Here is a 23,626-nt window from a genome sequence, read left to right as displayed (position 1 = left end):
AAAAGAGGCTGAGTCCCTCTGCTATCAGACATCTTCATCTACGTGCCCCAGGGGTCCCCTATGACATCAAACCCTTGTTAACAGAATATGCTTAAGAGAAGACAGGGAGGCGAGAGGGAATGGCGACTGAGGTCAGCATTTCATAGGTATATCCCCTGGGGATTAGAGAGGCACATATCTCTCAGTGAGCAAACCTCCATCAGACTTAAGAAAGGGTATAGACTTACAGAAACCAGGCACCTGCCAGCCGAAAGCACCTCCTACTCACATGGAAACAGTGATAAGTCCAGAGGCAGGCAGAAGCAGCTGCGGGTGCCTCCTGACCTCAATAAACCAGCTCCCAGAGAGAGAGGGCCCACCATCTCTGAATGTAGAAATGAGCAAGTGGTCACCTACCAGCAAAATGAGCAGGGTGCTGGGGCTGCTTCTGAGCACATGAAACAGGGCTGCTAAGCTGGCGGGAAGGGTGGGCTGCCCAGCAGAGGCGACATCATCCAGCTCCTCACAGATGCTCTCTTCCCAGGAGAACCAAAGTTCCAGGACACGGTGCCCAAACCTACTCATCAGCTCTGGATACAACAGGAATAACCTGAGCAGGAGGGGGTGGTGGGTGTACACTAGGTGTAGGTCCGGGATGCCCTCTAGTAATTTTCTGATGGCGCCAACCACAGCCTGAAGGCAAAGAAGAAAGGGGCTAAATACACCTTGCAGAGGACTCAAGAGACCCCAATCCCCAACAAACACAGACAGCCAAGACATAGTGGGAAAAATGTACTGGCTTCTCAGTGCTCCAGGATATCTACACTGGCTCATCCCAGCACCCTCTAGAGAAAAGAAAACCTCACTGTGCTTACCTTATAACAGTGGTCCTCAACTGGGGGTGATTTTGCTCCTCAGGGAACATTTTAAAATGTTTACAGACATTTTTGATTGTCTTGATTGGGAGAGTGCTACTGGCATCTAGTAGGAGAGAGCAGGATCCCACTAAATACCCTACAATGCACAGGACAGCCTCCCACAGAAAAGAGTTATACTGTGCAAAATGTTAATAGTGCCATGGCTGAGAAACCCAGCTCTATAATGATACCACAGTGTATCATAATTGTCAGCATGTACTTGTCTACCTCCCACACTAGACTTGAGATGCTTGAGGGCAGGGACTGTGACAGATTGATCTGTGCACTTGGCATAAGACCTGGCACAGAGAAAGCAAAGGGCAGGTGTTCTGAATCATTTATTAACCCTCAAAAACCTATCTCTTCCCATTGTACATATTACAAAGCTCAAATTCCTTAACATGTTATTTTAAGAATTTTATAGTTTATAGTTTTCACTCTTCATTTGGGTCTTTGATCTATTTTGATTTATTTTTTGTGTACGGTATGAGGTAAGGGTCCAACTTCATTCTGTTGCTTGTGGATATCCAGCTGTCCCAACACCATTTATTAAAAAGGCTATTCTTTCCCCACTGAATTGTCTTGGCATCCTTTTAAAAATATATGGGTTTCAGCTTCCCTGGTGGCGCAGTGGTTGAGAGTCCGCCTGCTGATGCAGGGGACACGGGTTCGTGACCCAGTCCAGGAAGATCCCACATGCCGCGGAGTGGCTGGGCCCGTGAGCCATGGCCGCTGAGCCTGCGCGTCCGGAGCCTGTGCTCCGCAACGGGAGAGGCCACAACAGTGAGAGGCCCGCGTACCACAAAAAAAAATAAAAATAAAATAAAATATGGGTTTATTTTTGGACTCTTAGTTCTATTCCATTGATCTGGTTGTCTATGCTAGACATATACCAGAACCACACTGTCTTGATTACTCTATTTTTGTAGTAAGTTTAAATTAAGAAGTGTGAGCCCTCCAACCTTGTGCTTTTTTTTTTAATTTATTAATTTTTTTGGCTGTGTTGGGTCTTCATTGCTGCACGCGGGCTTTCTCTAGTTGCGGCAAGTGGGGGCTACTCCTCGTTGCGGTGCACGGGCTTCTCACTGCAGTGGCTTCTCTTGTCATGGAGCATGGGCTCTAGGTGCACGGGCTTCAGTAGTTGTGGCACGCGGGCTCACCAGTTGTGGCGCACGGGCTGTAGAGTGCAGGCTCAGTAGTTGTGGCACACGGGCTTAGATGCTCTGTGGCATGTGGGATCTTCCCAGACCAGGGCTCGAACCCGTGTCCCCTGCATTGGCAGGCGGATTCTTAACTACTGCACCACAAGGAAAGCCCTTGTGCTTCTTTTTCAAGATTGTTTTGGCTATTTTGGGTCCCTTGCATTTCCATATAAATTTTAGGATCAACTTGTCTATTTCTGGACAAAAAAAGAGAAGGCAGGGACTCTCCTGGTGGCGCAGTGGATAAGAATCCGCCTGCTGCAACTAGAGAAGTCCTGTGTGCAGCAACGAAGACCCAACGCAGCCAAAAATTAATAAAATTAAATCTTAAAAAAAAAAAAAGAAGGCAACAGGGATTTTGATCAAGATTATGTTGAATCTATAGATCAATTTGGGGAGTACTGCCATTTGAACACTATTGTCTTCTTTTTTCCTAATTTTATTGAGGTAAAATTGATGTATAACATTGTATAAGTTTAAGGAGTATAACATAATGATCTGATAAATGTATATATTGTGAAATGATTACCACAATAAGTTTAGTCAACATCCATCACCTCACATAATTACAAAAGTTTTTTCCTTGTGATGAAAACTTTTAAGATCTACTTTCTTAGCAACTTTCAAATATACAAAACAACATTGTTAGCTGTAGTCATCATGATGTACATTACATCCCCAGCACTTATTTATCTTATAACTGGCCATTAAGTCTTCTGATTCATGAACACAGGTTGTCTTTCTATTTAGGTATGTATTCTTTAAATTCTTTCAATAATGTTTTGTGAGTTTCAGTGATCAAGTCCTTGCACTTCTTTTGTTAAATTTATTCCTATATATTTAATTTCTTAATGCTACTGTAAATGGAATTATTTTCTTAATTTCCTTTTCGAGCATGTTATTAAAGACTTAGGTCTACCTCCCAGCTTCTTTCCACTCCTTCTCCCACATGACCTAGCCAAGCCACACTAAACTAGGCTTCTTTCCTTGAATGGATAGACTGGGTAACTCCCCACTTCTGTATCTTAAATCTTACTCTACTCTCAGCCTGAAAGTTCTCCCTTCACTACCTCCATCTCTTCCACGAAGCCTCTCTGATGCCACAATCGGACACAACCTCTTGCCCCTTGTGCTTTCGTAGCTCTCAATGGTCCTCCAGCTCCAGGAAGCACTGCAGCTGTTCCCTGCCTTGTAGGAGATCTTTTTGTCTCTCTTGCCAAACTGGCGCTCCCTGAGGGCAGGGAGTTTGTTTGATTCACCTCAACCCTGACAGGGACCCACATGGCACCTGGCACATGATAAGTGGTCAATGCATATAGAGGAGTTATTGTTTAATGGGTATAGAGTTTCAGTTTTGCAAGATGAAAAGATTTCTGGAGATAGATGGTGGTGAGATGGTTGCACAACAATATTAATGTACACAATACCATTACTGTGCACTAAAAATGGTTAAGATAGTAAATTTTATGTTTGTGTATTTTACCACAATTTTTTAAAAAACCTGGATAAATAAAAATAGAAAAACAAAAATGAAGTGAAAAAAACAAGTTGTGACTGTATATTGCCATTTATATATTTATATAAGAATTTTTAAAATGCAAAACAATGTTATATATCATTTATGGATTCACACCTAAGAGGGGAAATCTGGAGCTCCTCCATAAACTACCTTCTAAGTCTCCACACCCACTGGTAGATGGGAAGAAAGGGCCCCCAAGAACCAATCTTGCCACGATTATTAGTCTTGAAGCCATCAGGACTATTCCTATTGTGTCCTTTTCCCCCGTTTACGTCAGTCACCTCAGAAAGCCCAGAAATTTCAGGTCACCCCCATATGGCTCAGGACATGCCCTCTTTAAATCCCATCTCCCACTCTTACACAGCTCCACAACCCTTCCACGTGCCCTCTAGAACTCACTCACAGTTATCAGCAAATTCCCTATGTCCTGTACCTCTTTGAATATTCCCTTCACCTTGCTGCTTTGATCCTCTGCCAAAAACCTCTTTTGCCTACAGTCTCTCAAGGGAGGCTATTTTCACTCCCACTTCCCTAGTTTGAAAACCTTGGCCTCTAAATTCTCTTACTTCCTCCTTCTAATCTCCTTTACCTGCCTCAGCCATTCATTCCCACGGTCATGTATCCAGACATTGTCATTACAAAGAACTGCACCCTCCCAAATAATCCCAATTTCAAGCATCCCATTTTACCACCACCCCTCCTATCTTTCCAGCTCACTCCCTCTAGTATTTCAATCCAACAATTCTTTGACCCTCATGAGAACCAAAATCTTTGAAAACATCCTTTTATTTTCTCTTATTCTCATACTTCACACTGTTCCATCAAGAGATCCTATGGCACCAACTTCAAAATATATCCAGAAGCTGACAATTTTCACCACCTACTCCACTATCTCTTGCCTACATTATTGCTGTAGCCTCCTAACAGGTTTCTGCATCCTCACCCTTGTACTCCTCTGTTATATTGTCCTAGTGGCCAGAGTGATCTTGTTTAATCCAGCCATGAATTAAACCATGAGACTGTATGAGATCATCACAGCAGTAAATTTAGAGAAAAAAGAAAAGCAGTCACAGACTGAGCCCTGAGGTACTACAACATTTAGAGGTCAAGGCGATAAAAGAGAATCAGCAAAAGACACTGAGACATAACTGCCAGAGAAGTAGGAGGAAAACTAGAAATACCCGGTATTCTAGATGCCAAGGAAAAGCAGTGTTTCAAAGAAAAGAGATGTTGTTGATAGGTCAAGCAAGATGATGACTAAAATACTGACTATTGGCTTTAGCCATGTATCTGTTATTGGTGACTTTGACAAGTGCATTTTCAGGGATATGGTAAGAGTGAAAGCCTAACTGGGTAGGATCAAGACAGGATGGGAGAGCAGGAATGCCTGAAGCATCTTGTGATACTAGAAAACTCAAACTCAGGCTTCCCTGGTTGTGCAGTGGTTAAGAATCTGCCTGCCAATGCAGGGGACACGGGTTCGAGCCCTGTTCCGGGAAGATCCCACATGCCATGGAGCAACTAAGCCTGTGCACCACAACTACTGAGTCTGCACTCCAGAGCCCACGTGCCACAACTACTGAAGCCAGCGCACCTAGAGGCCATGCTCAGCAGCAAGAGAAGCACCGCAACGAGAAGCCCACGCACCACAATAAAGAGTAGCCCCCGCTCGCAGCAACTAGAGAAAGTCCACGTGCAGCAGCCAAAAATAAAAAATTAATAAATAAATAAATTTATTTTTAAAAAAAGAAAAGAAAACTCAAACTCTGTGTCAAATATCACTAAGGTTGTGTCAAAAGGACTTAGGAGCAACCTTGAATAGGCTCCCACTGGCCAAAGATAGGACGATTTGATCCTCAAAAGGATAATATAGTGGATTGAAACCATCAAATATTTTTAAATCGATGAGCTCATAATGATACTAAAAAAATCTCTTTGGTCACTTTTAGAGAGTGCTAGGCAACCAACTCATTTTTTTTGAAAACTGGTAATTAAAGGGAAAGAATCAAACATTCACCCTATGCTTCCTATACAATCTACCATTCAGAGTAACTGAATAGTTGGTGAGAGAAGTTTCTTTTTATACAAATAGTCCAGTTAATAAACAAAGAGAGAATGACAGAATTAGGATATTATATTTTGCAATCCCTAATGAATTAAAGGATCTAGGGAATGATCACCAATGGCTGCTAATACCACAAAAAGAGAGACAATGGGACATTATATACCTACATCTGTCTTACTTGAGAACACTTGCACTTCTACTATACCTTCCTGATTCCATTCAAATTAAACCAGGTCTGCTCATGTCACATTTGCCCCAATAGTAACTTTTTTTAAAAGGCAAAATTAATAGTCATTGAAGGAAGAGAGTCCTTAATTTGAGGCTGAAGAGTCCACATCTAAGGAATAAAAGCAATTTTCAGTGGAAAAGGTGACAGATCCAGTGATGAATCAGACATAGTCCTCCACCCCTGAGAGTTTATAAAGAAGCTAGAGAGAGAAAACTTGTAACATATAACCACCTTCAAAGCAATCCAAGACCAGCCTGGTTAACAATGATCTGGGTGCCGGCAACACACTTTGTTTGATAAACTGTTACCTGGAGACACCTCACACCTCTTTCCTCCTGCATAAACCAGAGGTGGTACTAAGAAAAGAGCCTTGGGAGTTGGTCAAGTCTGAGCTGGAGTCCTGGTCACGCCATCAATTAACTGTGTGACCTAGCAAAAGTTATCAATACTTTAACCTAAGTCTTGATTTTCTTATCTATAAAATGGAAATAATAATCTCTGCCTCCCAGTACTGTTGAGAGAATTGGCTAAGTTACAAGGGCTATGTATATATCAGCACTCTATCTTCCCCCACTCCACCAACACACACTCTCTCTCTGCCACCCACCTTCTCTATATATACATCATCATAGTCTCCCAAGGAACCATGATGTGAAGAGGTGCAAGAGGAGGAAGAAAAGCCCCAGGCACTTTGGTCCATACCTCATCTAGCGCACCGTCTTTGTCCTGGCAGATTGCAAGTAGATAGATGGAAGCTCTGAAGACCACCAGTGGAGGGCATTCACCCTGGTCCTGCAGAGACAGGAGGAAGCTTCGCACAGCCATGAATAACTCCGCCTCTGAGACAAACCTGTCAACCAAGGAGAGTCTGAGTGAAAAAGGCAGAGATGGCTGTCCTGCCCTGCTACATCCTCCCTCAGCCACTGTCCTTCTGTCCCAGCATGTCCACATTCTAATGACAACTTGCACAAAGAGTGTGTTGTATATATTTAACAAAGCATCGTCACACATGCATAGCACATAATTCTGTGCTTTGTGCAAGGCTCTATTAGAGACCAGAGACTCCTCATCCACATCTAGAAGGTAAAGCATCAGGCAGCTGGACCGGCAGTGCTAAAGAGAAGGATGCTGCTTCTTGAGTTCAGGAGGCCCTGCTTTGGCAGCCAGTCCACCCTTCTCGTATTTATCATTAAACATTTCTGTGTTCAATGGGCTACTTTCTGGGGGAGGGAGACGTCTATACTTGTACATGCAAGGGAGATGGGGATGAGGAGGAAACTGACTTCACTATATACCCTCTTATATCTTTTAAATTTTCTACCCTATGTCTCACCTATCAGATTAAGACCCTCCAAAATCAAACATTTTTAAATAGGTAATACTAAATGCAATGCAGTATCCTGGATTGTGTCCTAGAACAGAAAAGGGACAATAGAGGAAGAATTGGTGAAATCTGAATAAAGCTTAGTTAATAGTATTGTACCTTCACATATATCATCAAATGATTTTCAACAAGGGTGCCAAGACCATTCAATGGGGAAAGGACAGTCTTTTCAACAAATGGTGCTGGGAAAACCAGATTTCCACACGCAACAGAATGAAGTTAGACTCTTACCTAACACGATATTAAAAAAAAATTAACCCCAAATGGATCCACACTTAAGACCTAAAACTATAAAATTTTTAGAAAAAAACATAAGGCAAAACTTTCTTGACATTGAATTTGGCAATGAATTCTTGGTTATGACAACAATGGCATAGGCAATAAAAGAAAAAATAAACAAACTGGACTTTATGAAAGTTTAAAAATTTTGTGCATCAAAAGACTACCAACAGGGCTTCCCTGGTGGCGCAGTGGTTGAGAGTCCACCTGCCGACGCAGGGGACACAGGTTCATGCCCCGGTCCGGGAAGACCCCACATGCAGCAAAGTGGCTGGGCCCGTGAGCCATGGCCGCTGAGCCTGCGCGTCCGGAGCCTGTGCTCCACAACGGGAGAGGCCACAACAATGAGAGGACTGCGTACCGCAAAAAAAAAAAAAAAGACTACCAACAGAGTAAAAAGGCAACCCACAGAATGGGAGAAATTATTTGTAAATCATATATCTAATAAGGAATTAATATCCAGAATACATAGAGAACTCCTAAAACTCAACAACAAAAAAGTTGAAACAATCTGATTAAAAAATGGAGAAAAGATTTGAATAGACATTTCTCCAAAGAAGATATACAAATGGCCAATAAGCACATGAAAAGATGCTCAACATCACTAATCATTAGGGAAACACAAATCAAAACTATGAGATAACAACCTCATATCCATTAGGATGGCTACTATCAAAACAAAAATAAGTATTGGAGAGGATGTGGAGAAATTGGAACCCTTGTGCACTGCTGGTGGGACTGTAAAATGGTATAGCCACTGTGGAAAACAGTATGACATCTCCTCAAAAAATTAAAAATAGAATGACCAGATGATCTAGCAATTCCACTTCTAGGTATATACTCAAAATAATCGAAAGCAGGGACTCAGGGAGATATTTGTATACCTACGTTCACAGCAGCATTATTGACAATATATAATAAAAGGAAGCAACCCAAGTCTCTATCGACAGATGAATGGATAAGCAAAATGTGGTATATACATGTACAATGGAATATTATTTGGTGCAAAAAAGGAGGGAAATTATGACATATGCTACAGCTTGGATGAACCTTAAGACATTATGCTAAGTGAAATAAGCCAGTCACAAAAAGACAAATACTGTATGATTCCACTATAATTAGTACTTAGCATAGTCAAAATCATAGGAACAGAAAGTAAAATGGTGGTTGCAGGGGCTGGGGGCAGGGGGGAATGGACTTAACTGTTTAATGGGTATAGAGTCTCAGTTTTGCAAAATGAAGAGTGCTGGAGACAGACAGTGGTAATGGTAGCACAATATTATGAATGTATTTAATACTACTGAACTGTACAGTAAAAATAGTTAAGATGGTAAATTTTATGTTTGTGTATTTTACAATTTAAAAAATTGGAAAAAATAGTAATGTGCCAATGTTACTGTCTTAGTTGGATAAATGTACCACAGTTATGTATTAGGAGAAAATGGGTGAAGAGTAACTTTTCTGTAAATCTAAAATTACTCCAAAATAAAATGTTTATTTAAAAACTAAAAAGAAAATGGATAATAGCCATAATATAAATATTATGCTACCAAAAGAATAAGGTAGACCTATTAATACATATAGTAGCATGGAAAGATGTCCAAGATATACTGTTAAGTTAAAAAGCAAGTTGAAGACCTTGTATTATATCCCATTCTGTATATTAAAAAAAAAAAGTATATTTGTGTGTTTTTTGTTTTGTTTTGTTTTATTATTATTTTTGGCTCCGTTGGGTCTTCGTTGCATTCCCTAGTTGTGGCGAGCGGGGGCTACTCTTCATTGCGATGCGCGGGCTTCTCATTGCAGTGGCTTCTCTTGTTGCAGGGCACGAGCTCTAGGCGCGCGGACTTCAGTAGTTGTGGCTCGCGGGCTCCAGAGCGCAGGCTTGGTAGCTGTGGCGCACGGGCTCGGTTGCTCCGCGGCACGAGGGATCTTCCCGGACCAGGGCTTGAACCCGCGTCCCCCGCACTGGCAGGTGGATTCTTACCACGTGCCACCAGGGAAGTTCCTATATTCGTGTTTTTTAACACACAGAAGAGTTTATGGAGAGTACCCAATAGTAGTTAACTCTGGCAGGTGTATGGGGAAGTATTTTAACATTATAGCCAATCATTTTTCTTGAGTTTTTACAATAAGCACGAGTTTTAAAATAAGAATAAAACTTTATATATATATATAAATTTATTTATTTATTTATTTTTGGCTGCGTTGGGTCTTCGTTGCTGTGCAGGGGCTTTCTCTAGTCGTGGAGAGTGGGGGCTACTCTTCGTTGCGGTGCATGGGCTTCTCATTGAGGTGGCTTCTCTTGTTGCGGAGCAGGGGCTCTAGGTGCGCGGGCTTCAGAAGTTGTGGCGCACAGGCTCAGTAGTTGTGGTTCACGGGCTCTAGAGCGCAGACTCACTAGTTGTGGCGCATGGGCTTAGTTGCTCTCCAGTCCAGGGCTTGAACCCCTGTCCCCTGCATTGGCAGGCAGGTTCTTAACCACTGTGCTACCAGGGAAGTCCAAAAAAAAACTTTTAAACTATCACATGGGTCAAGTGATGTTCAATGAGGGTGTCAAGACAATTCAAAGGGGGAAAAATTATCTTTTCAACAAGTGGCGCTGGAACATCTGTATAAGCCACATTAAAAAAAAGAAGTTGGGGGCTTCCCTGGTGGCGCAGTGGTTGAGAGTCCGCCTGCCAATGCAGGGGACACAGGTTCGTGTCCCGGTCCGGGAAGATCCCACATGCCGCGGAGAGGCTGGGCCCGTGAGCCATGGCCACTGAGCCTGTGCGTCCGGAGCCTGTGCTCCGCAACGGGAGAGGCCACAGCAGTGAGAGGCCCACATACCACAAAAAAAAAAAAAAAAAGAAGTTGGACCCCTACCTAACACCATCATGAAAGTTAACTCAAAATGGATCATAAACCTATATGTAAGAGCTAAAATTGTTAAAGAAAATAACTATAGAAGAAAATATAGGAGTAAATCTTCATGACTTTGGGTTAGAAAATGTTTTCTTAGAATCAACACCAAAAGCATAAATGACAACAGAAAAAACAGACATATTTCATCACCCCCCCCAAATTTTTAAAATTAGATTTAATAAAAATTTAAAACTCTGTGCTTCAAAGGATACCATCAAGAAAGTTAAAAGACAACTAACAGAACGGGAGAAAAAAAATTGCAAATCATGTATCTAATAAGGGACTTGTATCTAGAACATATAAAGAACTCTTACAACTCAGTTAAAAAAATGGGTCAAAGATCTGAATTTCTCCAAAGAAGGAGTGCAAATGGCCAAGAAGCACATGAAAAGATGTTCAAAATCATTAGTCATTAGGGAAATGCTAATCAAAACCACAATGCAAAAACCACTTCATAACCGCTAGGCTGGCTATAATCAAAAAGATGGACAACAAGTGTTAACAAGGATATGGAGAAACTGGAACCCTCAAATATTGCTGGTAGGATTGCAGCTACTCTGGAAAACAATTTGGAAGTTCCTCAAAATGTTAAACATTGTATTGCCATATGACTCCTCAATTCTACACCTAGTATATACAGAAAAGGAAGAGAAAAACAAGTACTCAAACAAATACATGTATACACATATTCACAGCATTACTATTCACAATAGCCAAAAGGTGGAAACAGTCCAAATGTCCAGCCATGGATGAAGGAATAAACAAATTGTGGTGTATATATACAACGGTATATTATTCAGCCAAAAAAAAGAATAAAGTACCAACGCATGCTACAAACATTATGCTCACTGGACGAATCTTGAAAACACTGTGCTAAGTGGAAGAAGCCAGGTGCGAAAGGTCACATACTGTATGACCACATCTATAGGAAATGTTTAGAATAGATAAATCCATAGAGACAGAACACAGACTGTTGGTTGCCAGGAGCTGAGCAGAAAAAGGAATGGGTAGTGACTGCTTAATGGATAAGAGGTTTTACTTTGGAGTGATGGAAATATTTTGGAACTAGATAGAGATGGTGGTTGCACAACACTGTGAATGTATTAAATGCCACTAAATTGTTCACTTTAAAACAGTTAATTTAATTATGTAAATTTTACCTCAATAAATTATTTTTTAAAAGCTTAACAGAAAATAGTCTTTTGATTTTAAATTTTAAAAAATTGTATAGTAATTCTTAAAACCAAAGTAAGGCACTGACATTTTTTTCTGGTGCGTGAACAACACCCTCAGGGATATCAAGGAACTCTCATTAGCATTCTAGGCCTCTGTCTCTAGACAGACTACCCACCTGTCTTAACCCCCTCTCCAACATGTGAGCCCCTGAGGAATATAAGTCATTTCTCACTTATCTCTGTGTCCCCAGTGCCCAGCACCAGGCTTGGAGAGGATGCCTCTGTAAACATTTATTGAACTGAACTTGGCTAAAGATGTAGGTTCCAGAACCAACTGTCAGCCACCAGCTCTGAGCACTGACCTGTCCTCGTGAATGTAGGCCAGGTAGAAGAGGAGCAGGATGCAGTACTGTCTCTGGCGAGTGGCTCCCTCCACATACTGGCGATCCGACAGGAAAGCAAGGCTTTCAGGGCTCCTGCTGCTTATCTGGGGCAGCCCATGCTGCAGAAGCTCAGATACTGCAGAGAGTTCTGGGGAGAGAACAAGCAGGAGAAAAATCACACAAAGGACAGAGGAGAGCAGGTAATGAGCACATGGGTGTCTACTACATACAGAGTGCTGCACAGGGCAGCAAGGATACACGCCAGATAAAAGGAAATCAGTCTCTTCTTCCTCTCTACCAGAAGAGACAAAAGGTAGCATGTGGAAGGACATAGATACATTCGTTCACTTGACAATGTCCACTGATTGGCTACTCTAGGCCAGGCTGTGAGACATGGGCCCTACCTCCAGTAGCTGGCAGCTGGTGGGAAAAAACAGATAATGAGACAGATAATTATAGGACATGTGATCAGTGCCATGTTCAAGCGTGGAAGAGAGAGTGACTCACGCCACCTGCGACGCGGAGGGCAAGCTCAAAGAGGAGGGAACTGTGGAGGGTGAAGAGAAAACAGGCCGAGAAAGGAGGGAAGAGACTCCCTGAGCCAGGAAGCAAGGAGTTCAGCAGCCTGGAGGCATAAGAGGAAGTCATGTATAAGGGGCAGGAAGGAGTTCAGTGTGACTGGCCCCTCAGTGAATAGATGTGGAGTGTTAGGGGTTTGGGACTGTGTGATGTAATTTGTAGCTAGACTGTGAAAGACCTTGAATGATGAGTAGAGAATATGGATTTTATCCTGAGAATAGATTCCTGAATTTCTTATGAAACTTCTGTTTCTTAAAAGAAAGAACATTTGATTACCAAAAGAATATGAAAGAAAAGGACCTCAGAGCTTAAATTATGAATAAAGTCACCTTTATGGAAAATTCACTACATTACCCTTATTTTCCAAATTTCACCATAGACCAGAGAAAACTCCATCACTGTCGGACAATGCCCCACAGACTGATGTTTGGAGACAATGGCTGAAGGCCAGGGTAGTTGAGATGTTAAGGATAGATCGTCTAGCAGTCGGTGAAGACTGGTAGGAGGATGAGAGACTGCAAGCAGGGGGCCAAGTTAGAGGTCAAATGAAAGGGTCCACCCTGCCAGTGCAGTGGGCCTACAGGCAAGTGGAAGGTGACATGGAGAATGTCCCACTGCGATGTGCTAGCAGAGTCAGGTCAGGTTTCCTAATTCTAAGCTTAGGGCCTTTTCTACCAAAGCACACTATGACCACTGTGATAATAACAAAACTAATATCCTTGAGCCTCGCACATCCATATATAAAAGAAAGAAGCAGTCTGCATGTAAGTAAGGTTGGCTGCTCTTCCTGGTGCTCTGAGATATGACAAGATCTCAGGGTCTGAGGGGGCAGACAGTGGGGCCCCTCCTATTCCAACAAGAGAGGGAGCTGCCTGCAGCAGGGGCTGGTGCTGGTGAACACTAGAGGCTGTTGTGATGCAGCTGCCACCACGGTGGAAGTCATCATGTCATTTTCTGTGCAGGCCAGACCACACCTGAATAGGAGGCAGAGAGCTGGACACCAAGCAGAGAGGAGTGGCTGGTACAGTGAGAGAACTAGAAGCCAATCCATGTTGGAAGGAATGAAAATCCTCACCTGTGCTGCTGTCTCTCTCAGCATAGTGTCTGAGAAAGACAAAGGAAAAAGAGCGGTTTGGGAAGTCTGTAGGGAGAAGACAACATCTTCATAAATGTAAAAAGAGGAAACACAGCCAGCAGCAAATGTCACCCACAAAGAAGGCACGGTATTTGTTGAATGAATGAATAAAACAATGATTAAACTGTTTTATATTATAGCAAGAGGGAGAGGTCTAGGATAGAGGAACTCCTTAGGGCAGAGAACAGATCGTAATTATCACTGTATCCGCAGCTGCACTTAGGCCTCCCTGACATGCTGCAGAAGCTCAACTAATACTCAGCAAAAGGGAAAACCTCCAGCTCTCAGCCCTGCATCTGCTGCTCCCCCTGCCTAGATGGTGCATGGGACTCCTTGACCTCACTCAGACCTCCACCAACATGCCACCTCCTCACCTCCTCATGAAAACCCTAACGTGTACCTCCTCCTTCCATCACCCCCATCCCTTCACCTAGCTTTATTTTTTTTCATAGCACTCATCCACCCCTGACATTATATCTATGTGTTTATTGTCTGCCTCTCCCACTCCATTAGAACAGGACTTTGTATCCCTATTACCAGCTCCTTGAATAGAGTCTGGCACATAGTAGATGCTCAAGAAATATTTCTTGAATGAAGGAATGAAGAAATGAAACAGGCTGTTCAAGATATTTTGAGCAGGGCTTCCCTGGTGGCGCAGTGGTTGAGCATCTGCCTGCTAATGCAGGGGACATGGGTTCGAGCCCTGGTCTGGGAAGATCCCACATGCCACGGAGCAACTAGGCCCGTGAGCCACAACTACTGAGCCTGTGCGTCTGGAGCCTGTGCTCCACAACAAGAGAGGCCGCGATAGTGAGAGGCCCGCGCACCGCAATGAAGAGTGGCCCCGCTTGCCACAACTAGAGAAAGCCCTCGCACAGAAACGAAGACCCAACACAGCCAAAAATAAATAAATAAAGTACCTTCTAACTTTAACATTAGAGTACTCGCCATTTTCCCATTTCTACAACAAATACACTTCTGCATGAAAACATAGACTAGGAAAATCTCATATTAGGTTTAAAAAAAAAAAGATATTTTGAGCAAAGGTATCTGGGGGTAACAGGCAGAGAGCAAGAGGCCTGGTGTGAGGGACAGTGCAGAGAAGTTGGTCACGGGGAGGAACTGGACTTGTTGAGCTTTAGAGTCCTTCTCAACCCTTAAGGTCTAAAGGTCCCAGAGGCTTGGATTCCACTGTTTTCTGATTTATTTATTATCTCACCTCCCTAGGAAGCAGCCTACAGTTCCATCATTCCATGATTCCATGGTTCCTCTGGGTAGCTTCAAGCAAAGGTTTCTTATTACTGTACTGACTCACTACCCAGCCAATCAGCAAGGCATCCAGACTCTAAAAGACCACCACAGACCTCATGAGTGGTCAAACTACAGCATCTTACCTTCTTGGGAAGGTGGTCCTGTCTTCTCTGGAGCTGAGAGGAGGTTGATGCACATGTAGTAGAGGAAACTGGAACACACCTGGTTTAGGGCTGAGTGACTTAGTGGGAGAAGAGGAAGACAGAACAAGAGAGTACATTGCTACTTTGGCTGGGACAGCATTATCCCTGCCGTGTACTGGGGCACCACTGCTTTGTGCCAGAGCCCAATGAAGTTCTAACCATGGCCCTGGTAGAGAAGGTCTGGAGGTAGCTGTGAAAAGTAAATATGGAACCTGCTGCCCACAGATGTAACTTAGGCACTTGGCCCATATAGGTATTCACTAAAAATTTCCTGAAAAAAATAAATCAAGGAGGGCTACTAAGCTCCAATTTAATAAAACATATAGGGCTTCCCTGGTGGCGCAGTGGTTAAGAATCTGCCTGCCAATGCAGGGGACACAGGTTTGAGTCCTGGTCCGGGAAGATCGCACATGCCATGGAGCAACTAAGCCTGTGCGCCACAACTAGTGAAGCCCACACACCTAGAGTCTGTGCTCCGCAACAAGAGAAGCCACCGCATGAGAAACCCGCGCACCGCAATGAAGAGTAGCCCCCACTCGCCGCAACTAGAGAAAGCCTGCGTGCAGCAACGAAGACCCAACGCAGCCAAAAATAAAATAAATAAATTTATTAAAAAAATAAAATAAAATAAAACATAGAAACAAAAAAGTCCTCCTGGGTCAGGAAAGGGCTGAGGAGTACTAGAAAAAGAGGAAGCTGTTGAATCCAAAATGGGTAGCTGAGGAGAACTACAAAAAACATCTAAAATTGTGACTCTGAATCCAGGTGGATCCCTGTATTCCCTCCTGAATGTTGGTGTTCTCTTCGGAGATATGGAAGGAGAGCTAGACGCTGCACTGAGGTCACCCTGAGGACTGCAGGCAGTAACAAGTGGAATCTGCTGAGTAAATGCAGACAGGTGGCAAATCAAAAATGGGAAGGCACGGAATGCTGTCCTAGAAGCCTAAAGAGACAGACTGAGGCAGCAACCTCTCTACTTTGAACAAGAGAGTCTCTCCTCTGGAATTGCTGGGCTGGCAGCAACTAGAACACGACTCTCTCTTGATGGACACAGCATCGATTACCCTGTGAGGGCCTTGGTTTCCTTGTTTGTAAAATGAGGGGTTAGACAAATGATCTCTAAGAGCCCTTCCAGTTTTGATGTTACAGGTGCCCATCCAAGTATCACATGGAATGAAAGTCGTATCAGAACCAGACAAGTAAAAGCTACAGGAGCCCATCCAGCTCGTACCATCAGCTGCTGAGCAATTCCCACACTGTGTCAATCCCCCCCAAGGTCCTATGACTAAACCACACCAATCAGAAATTTCCACTTGTCCAGTCAAGAAGGACACTTGTCCCCTTGGGACCATACATACCTCAGGCCGCTGCAGAACCTGGCCTTCAGTTCCAAGGTCAGTTGTATGAAGGATGAGGCAGCTTGGGAGAATTGAGAAGAAAGCAGAGAGCAATTTAAAGTAGACTTTTTACAGAGACTCCCAAGTCTGGGTGGTACTAGTTCTGGAGTCACACAGACCCGGGTTTGAAATTTGCTCCATCACTATCTAGAAATGTGGCTCTGGAACACTTATTTAACTTCTCTGAGACTCAGTTTTGATATCTATACCTCGAACGTTGTTGTGAAACTAAGTAAAATAAATGAATATAGAAGATCTAACAAATACTTAGCTCAGAGTAGGTACTGAGTAAAAGTTCATCTTCCTTTCTGATGAACAGTCTACATTAGCTGGTGACCCTGGCCCAGGCCCCTGCACTGTCTGGCTCTCCTAGTTGCCCCGCTCCCACCCCGCCCTGCCATGCAGCTCTCTGTCAAAACTGACCTCTGTCCTGTCCATCCTTGGTCCCTGTAAAAGCAGTATTCTTGACAAAAGCTCCCACTACACCAGCTCCAGGGCTGGGGATAATCTTATTCTATTGCAGGGCTTCTGGTAGGGAATTAATCCCTCAGTTTCATAGTAACTTTCCAGGACAGCGGTTTAACCCATGGCTCCCTCAGCAGGGGAACGCCCAGTTTGCCTGCTGGAAGGGTTCCTCGTAGTACAGACTCTCAGGGATCCAGAGTTTCTCCACCCCCGACTTCAGGTCTCTACCCCCTCTTGGCTGGCGGTGCCTGCTTCCCTCTTTTCTCTTGCAGTTTGGGCCTTGACCCTGTTCTCGCTGGCTTCAGGCTACATAGACCTCCCTGTAATCACACTTTCTCTATATGCCTTGCGCTCTGCACCACTGCCCCACCAGAGATCTACACTTCTGAAGCTGTACCCATTCAGCACCCCAAGACTGGATTCTCTTGGCTCTTGAAGTATGGCAAGCAGAAAGAGCAGATGAAGGGAAGGAAAGGAGTATATGTCAGTTGTCACAATGACTAAGAGGTACACTCATTCAGGAAATCTACATATGTTGCCTCATTTCACTCCCATTATTATCACCATGTTCTAGTTGAGGACATTGCAGATAAGAAAATTAATTTGCCCAATGTCAATAAACAAGGGATGTTTATTACACAACCTATATGTACTAATCACAAAGGTCCTACTTTTTCCCCTCTTCCACACAGCCTCCTACCGTCTCCTAGAAGTTCCTCCCACTTCCTACATGGAATAGCTTCCTAAGGGTTTCCTGTACTCTGTTCTTTTCCTAGAGAGAACAAAGATACCTCTGAACAGCGACAAGGGACCTCTCCAGGATGACCCAGACCATCAATCAGAAACTCCCTCAAAATCACACATCAAATATACAGACAACTGCAAAAGGTATGCCCCTCAACTCCCCAGCTCTGGATCCTGGCTCCTCTCCTTTCCAAGGACCTTGCTCTGCTGAGTACCCCTGCATCTCTCTACTGCTCCTTCATATACACTGCTAACGGAATAAGTGTTTCCAGTCTTAGGGGGTACTAAAATCCTTCGTAACTCCATGTCCCCTTCCAATTACACCCCCAGTTCTCACCTCCCCCCCTTACACCAAACTTATGGAAAGATTTGCCTATTTTGTCTTTACTGCCTCACCTTGCACTCACTCTTCAACTCACTATAGTCCGGCTTACACCCCAACCACGCACAGCAACTGCTCTGGCCAAGGTCACCAACAGCCTACACGATGCCAAGTCCAATGTACATTTTTCAGTCCTTGTCTTACTTGACCTCTGGGATGCATCTGACACTCATGACCACTCCCTCATCTACAAAACTCTCTTCACTTGGCTTCCCTAATGTCATCCCCTTCTGGGTTTCTTCCTACCTCTCCAACCATTCCTTACCAGTGGACTTAGGAGTAATCTGTTTCGCCTGACCACTAAATATTGTACTTTATTTTGTCTTGGTCCTTTGATCATCTCATTTTACACACTCACCATGAGGAATCTCACCTGTTCCCCACTAGAGACTCAGCCCCACAAGGACAGGGGTCTGTTTTGTTCACTGCTACATCCTCTGCCCTAGGACAGTGCCCTTCATGTAGCAGGTACCCAATAAATGTTTGTTGAATGATTGAAAGGCTGGATGATGAAAACTTCTATATTTATTGTAAAGAAAAAAATGCTGCCTGCTATTCCAGTTCTACAAGGATCAAGCCATTAGCCAATGCAGTTGCTCAGCCCACCAACAGTGTACCCTGAGAGGAAGTCAGGATGGGGAAAAACAGGAAACATTCTGCACTTTGGATATACTGGCCCCTAGATAGTTAAGATGGTTATCTAAGGGAAATTTTCAAATGACCCCAGATTCTTGCATCTTCCCATACACAAAAAAAGGCACTAAAATCATTAACTTGAGATGTCCGTTTTTTGTGACTAGCAGTAATCTTTTTATGATTGACTACACGTTTTCCAAGCAAAAAAGTTCATATATATTGTGGCTTCCTGCTTACCTCTTTGGAGCAGTTCCTCAGAGCTATCTGAGAGGCTGTCTCCCAGGCTATAGTCCTCAGCAAGGTCCCCAAATAAAACTTAACTTACAACTCTTACATTGTGCGTTTTTCTTTCAAGTGACACTATATTTAAGACCAGATGTTTCCCATGACCTCAGACATAGTCAATTACCGACCTAAAAGCTCCACTGGGACATCTCACAGGCATCTCAGAGGTACCCTGATCCAAACTGATCACACCCTCTACTGCTTTCCCAAACCAGATCCTCCTCTAGGGAGCCTCCTCTCAATAAAAAACACCACCACCCACCTAGACGGCAGCCAGAAGCCAAGGCATTACCCTAAACTATTCCCTCTCCCTCATGCCCTACATCCAATCATTCCACCACAGCCCACCCCACACACACACACACATACTACCTTAGTTCCTAACACCAGCCTGAGTTAATGCAAGAGGCTGAACTTCTTGCCTCCAATCTCGCCTCCCTCTAACTCATGGTCCGCACTGTTCCAAGAAAGATCTTTCTGAAACAGCAATCTGAGCCTGTCACTCTCCTTCTTTAAGACTCAATGCTCCCAAGATAAAGTCCAAATTCCCAACCTGGTCAACAAGGCCCTTCATGACTGAGCCCTGGCTACCTCTCCATGGCAGACTTCCCACTGCATGCTATGTGACAGGAATAAAAGAAAAGACAGTAAATGATAATGATAAGGGGCAGGTATAGCATAAAGATTAAGAAAGCAGGCTCTAGAGCCAGATTAGATTCCCTGAGTTTGAACCCTGGGCACACCACTTCCTGTGTGACCTTGGGCAAGTTGTCCAACCTAAGTGTCAATGTGCTCATCAGCAGAATGAGGATAGTCACAGTACATACTCCTTAGTTTTTCTGAGAATTAAATGAATGAATACATGTAAAGCACTTAGAACAGTATCTAACACATAGTAAGAGTTTGATATTATAAATGTTAGTTATCATTAGTTATTAATTATTACTACCATTCTCTCTACTCCCTTTTCTGCTTTTGGCTATCTCCCCTTCCCATTCTCACCATCACTACCACTTTCTGAAGAGGATAAAGGAGACTCTGACTCTGATTCCTGGGCTTACTCTGCAAATTGAGGTATTTATAGGATGAAAACCGAGACGTGGGAAAGGAAGGTTTATATTTTGAAGAGAAAAAATGACGAGTGAGGGAAGAAAATAAATACATGCAAGAAGACCTGGAGAAGGCTGAAGGAGTCAAGAGCCACTTGGGTTCAATTTTAGGAAGGCATTTCACTATAGTATAGTTAGACAGCACTTTCACACAGAGTGCTACCTCTCTTCTATAAGGCACTTGCAAGTACACAGGACATTTTTCAGTTGTCACAATGACTGGGGATACTTCTGTCATTCAGGGCTCAGGAGCCAGAGACACTAAACATCTTGTGAAGTCTGAGGGAACGTGGAGGATGAGAGTAATTAGGGGAAGGAGGTCTGTTGTGGGCTCTGAACTGGAACCTTCTTGACATTCTCAGAGAAGTGTCAATTAATTTGAGAACTGCCTTTAAGGACTTTTGATTGATGCATGATATACCCTTCCACTCAACACTAGGCAGAGTGTGGATGTTGATTCTGAATGAATACGTAAGCCTCCCATCCACAGGTTATGCACTCTTTAAGTACCCTGAGCAGCTGCCTAAGGCGCCTGCCTCCCTCCCAACTTCCCCACTTGCCTACTGCCTACCAAGCTTCTTGGAGAATTCCTCCTTCATATGGGGGACGATGACAAAAAGGCTGTGCAGAACTGAGAGGAAAACCTCCATCAAGGCTGGATGAGTGGCCTGTTCCGAGTACCTCTGCAAAGAACCAAGAGGGAGAGCACAGTCCTCCAGGACTGAGCCTCTGAAGAAGAAACAGCATCAGCAAAAACTGCATCATCTAGCAATGGGAGACTAAATTCTTCCATTTCAAGGGCACAAGAAACACTAGGGGACCTGAAGTCACAAGCCTGCATCCAAGGCTTACATCTTCTGCCACTTGATAAACTGTTCAAGATTCATTACCGCTCTGGGCCTCTACCAAAGAGTAAAACAGAAATAACAAGTCCTACCTCCCAGAAACAAATGATATCTCATGTGTAAAAGGCACTTTCTAAACTGTAATGCAGAGTGACGCTCATGCTTCTAACATATAATAACTTAGTTTACAAACTTCCTTCACGTTTCTTTTTCATGTGATCATTGAACAGAATCATGAGGCAGCCTGATATGGTAGACAGAGCTCTGGATTAAGAGTAGAGAAATCTGAGTTCTATTTCAAGCTCTGTACGAAGTCGCTGTGTGCCCTTGGGTCAGTCACCCCCTCCCTTCTCGCTGTTTCAGTTCCCTGTGTATAAATAGGCAGGGCCTCAGGGACATGGTTCTTACAGATACTTTTCATTTGGTTTTCAAACCAAGTTTTTTTCGACTAGAAAAGTAATACAAGCTCATTAAAGAAAATGTGTAAAATACAGAAAAGTAGAAAGCAAGAATAATACAGTAATTCTATGATCTAGCTCTAGATCTAGCTCTAACGCTCCATAAATCTAGGAGGAAGGCAGAGCAGGTGAGGAAGGGCTACTGCTAGTGCGAGCCAGTCAGGGCTGCAATCCCAGGCTCCTGAGAGCTACCCACCTGAAGACCCTGGCACGCTGCCTCAGAGGCTTCTTCAAGAAAAAGAGGCTCTCCTGTCAGAACCAGAGGATGCTCCCCTGCTGCCACCTACTGTTCCCAGTGGGTATTTTGGAGGTGTCCTTTCCCAACTAACAGTGGCTCCTCACAGGCTCACAGGATATCCAAACCTCAAAGAGGACAAGACTCACCCAAGGTCATCTGGGCAGTCAACAGCTCTGGACCCCGCTCTTCCTACTATCTCCATCTCAAGTCAGCTCAAACCCAGGGCTCTCTTCAGGTCTCTCACCTGTCATTTTACAGAACTCACATATGTGCTCCTTAGTGAAGCCTAGATCAGACATTGACTGCTACTCTTTACTAAGCAGAAAAACACATAGGTTCAAACCTCAGAACTGTCATATACTTGCTTTACAACCATAGAAAAATGACAACCTCATCTTTAAATTGGGGGAACTGATAGGACCTATTTCACAGGGTCACTGGGAGGGTTAAATTATGAATATAAGGCATTTATCACTTCATAAACATTACCTATTTATTATTTTATTATTACTGCTTTCTACTTTTTAAGAGGCATCTATTAATCTATTATTTACAACCAAACACTGTACTGTGATTTTAAAACCAAAGGAAAAGTGGCTGCAAGAACAACACTGCTACGACTCTCAGAAGGTCCAGCTGAGCAGTCGAGTCACCGTCTTGTGCCTCTCAGCCTGGCTTGCTCTCACATTCTTCTCCTCCCCAAGCTTCATGCTGTCCAAGGCTCAGGAAAACCCACCATCACCATGGGGATACACAAGGAGTCACAGGCACTGAGAAGAAATTCTGAGAAGGCCTCCAAGGTGTCTTCTTTCTCAGCACTGGGAGCTGTGAATGGATTCTCCTGGGCCGAAGGCTCGCTCTGGAATTCCACAGCCAACCTAAGAAATCAATGTGTGGGTATATCTACAACTACCTATGCAACAAAAAGGTTAGAAGCATCCTCCTAGAGGGATACCTGAGCTCAGGGCTCAGGGAAAGTATCCCAACCAGCAGATCTGGAGAAAATTCCAGATGCCTCAGTGAGGGAGAACCTGGTCTTTGGTCACCTCTTCAGCTTCGTGCTCCCTACCCTCTCTCCCATAACACATGACTCATCCACCCTACTACATGTATTTCCCTGAATATACCATGCTGTTTGCTGTTTCACATCTCTTTGCCTTTACATATGCTGCTCTCTCTACTTGGAATGCCTTCCCCAGGTTTGTGACAACGTAATGAATTCCACACATATAAACAAAACTGTCTCTTTCCCAGGAGACTGTGAGCTCCTTGTGGGTAGGAGCTAATCTGACTTACCTTTCTACTCCCACTGTCTAGCACCAGGCCTGGCACACAGTAGATACAACAAATATTTGTTCATGTGAACTGAATTAATCCAACAAGCATTCAGTGAACACCTATAGCACTAGGTTACTTGGGAAGAGGAACAAAGCTGAGTGAGATACAACCTCATTGCACAGTAACAAAAACTTCGTCAGGAGGGAATCTTTAGAAACCTCCTCCACATACCCATTCCATACCCCACACGCATCCCCAGCCTCCATCCCAGCCAAAGTCCTCTCACTACGCAGCAAAGCATCAGAAACCAAGTGTTGCTTCTAGAGCTTCATCCTTTGTCTGATTCCTTTCTACACCCACCCTCCATACTACTACCTCATCAGACCACAGAGGGCCCCTCACCTGCAGGCATTTCTAAATCCCTCCAGAGTGCTCAGGAGGAAGCTTCCTCTTCGAAGAATGGTCTTCTCCGAATCTCTACTGGAGGCGTGGCCCTGAGGTGAGAAGGAAAGAGGAAAACCTATTGGTCAAGTACCTACTCCGTGTTCTGGTCTTTGCTTAGAGGACTACAGACTTCTTCCT

The 23,626-nt window shown here is 43.7% G+C and overlaps 1 protein-coding gene across 1 annotated transcript in view; it reads right to left on the bottom strand.

The window, feature by feature from the left end:
• Window positions 1-23,626, bottom strand: part of MEI1 (meiotic double-stranded break formation protein 1) — a 67,228-nt gene that overhangs the window by 25,754 nt on the left and 17,848 nt on the right. Inside the window, exons 13-20 of the mRNA XM_029205668.1 lie at window positions 23,447-23,538; window positions 22,503-22,644; window positions 20,797-20,908; window positions 16,566-16,626; window positions 15,148-15,245; window positions 12,019-12,187; window positions 6,614-6,761; window positions 397-672 (exon numbers count right to left, since the gene is read on the bottom strand). Of these exons, the coding sequence (XP_029061501.1) occupies window positions 397-672; window positions 6,614-6,761; window positions 12,019-12,187; window positions 15,148-15,245; window positions 16,566-16,626; window positions 20,797-20,908; window positions 22,503-22,644; window positions 23,447-23,538 (1,098 nt within the window). The remainder of the gene's footprint in view (window positions 1-396; window positions 673-6,613; window positions 6,762-12,018; window positions 12,188-15,147; window positions 15,246-16,565; window positions 16,627-20,796; window positions 20,909-22,502; window positions 22,645-23,446; window positions 23,539-23,626) is intronic.

Source organism: Monodon monoceros, unplaced genomic scaffold, assembly GCF_005190385.1.
Source record: "Monodon monoceros isolate NGI ecotype Baffin Bay Population unplaced genomic scaffold, NGI_Narwhal_1 Super_Scaffold_6, whole genome shotgun sequence".
NCBI lineage: Eukaryota > Metazoa > Chordata > Mammalia > Artiodactyla > Monodontidae > Monodon > Monodon monoceros.
The sequence above is the reverse complement of the archived record's forward strand: the minus strand, read 5'-3'. Positions and strand labels throughout refer to the sequence as shown.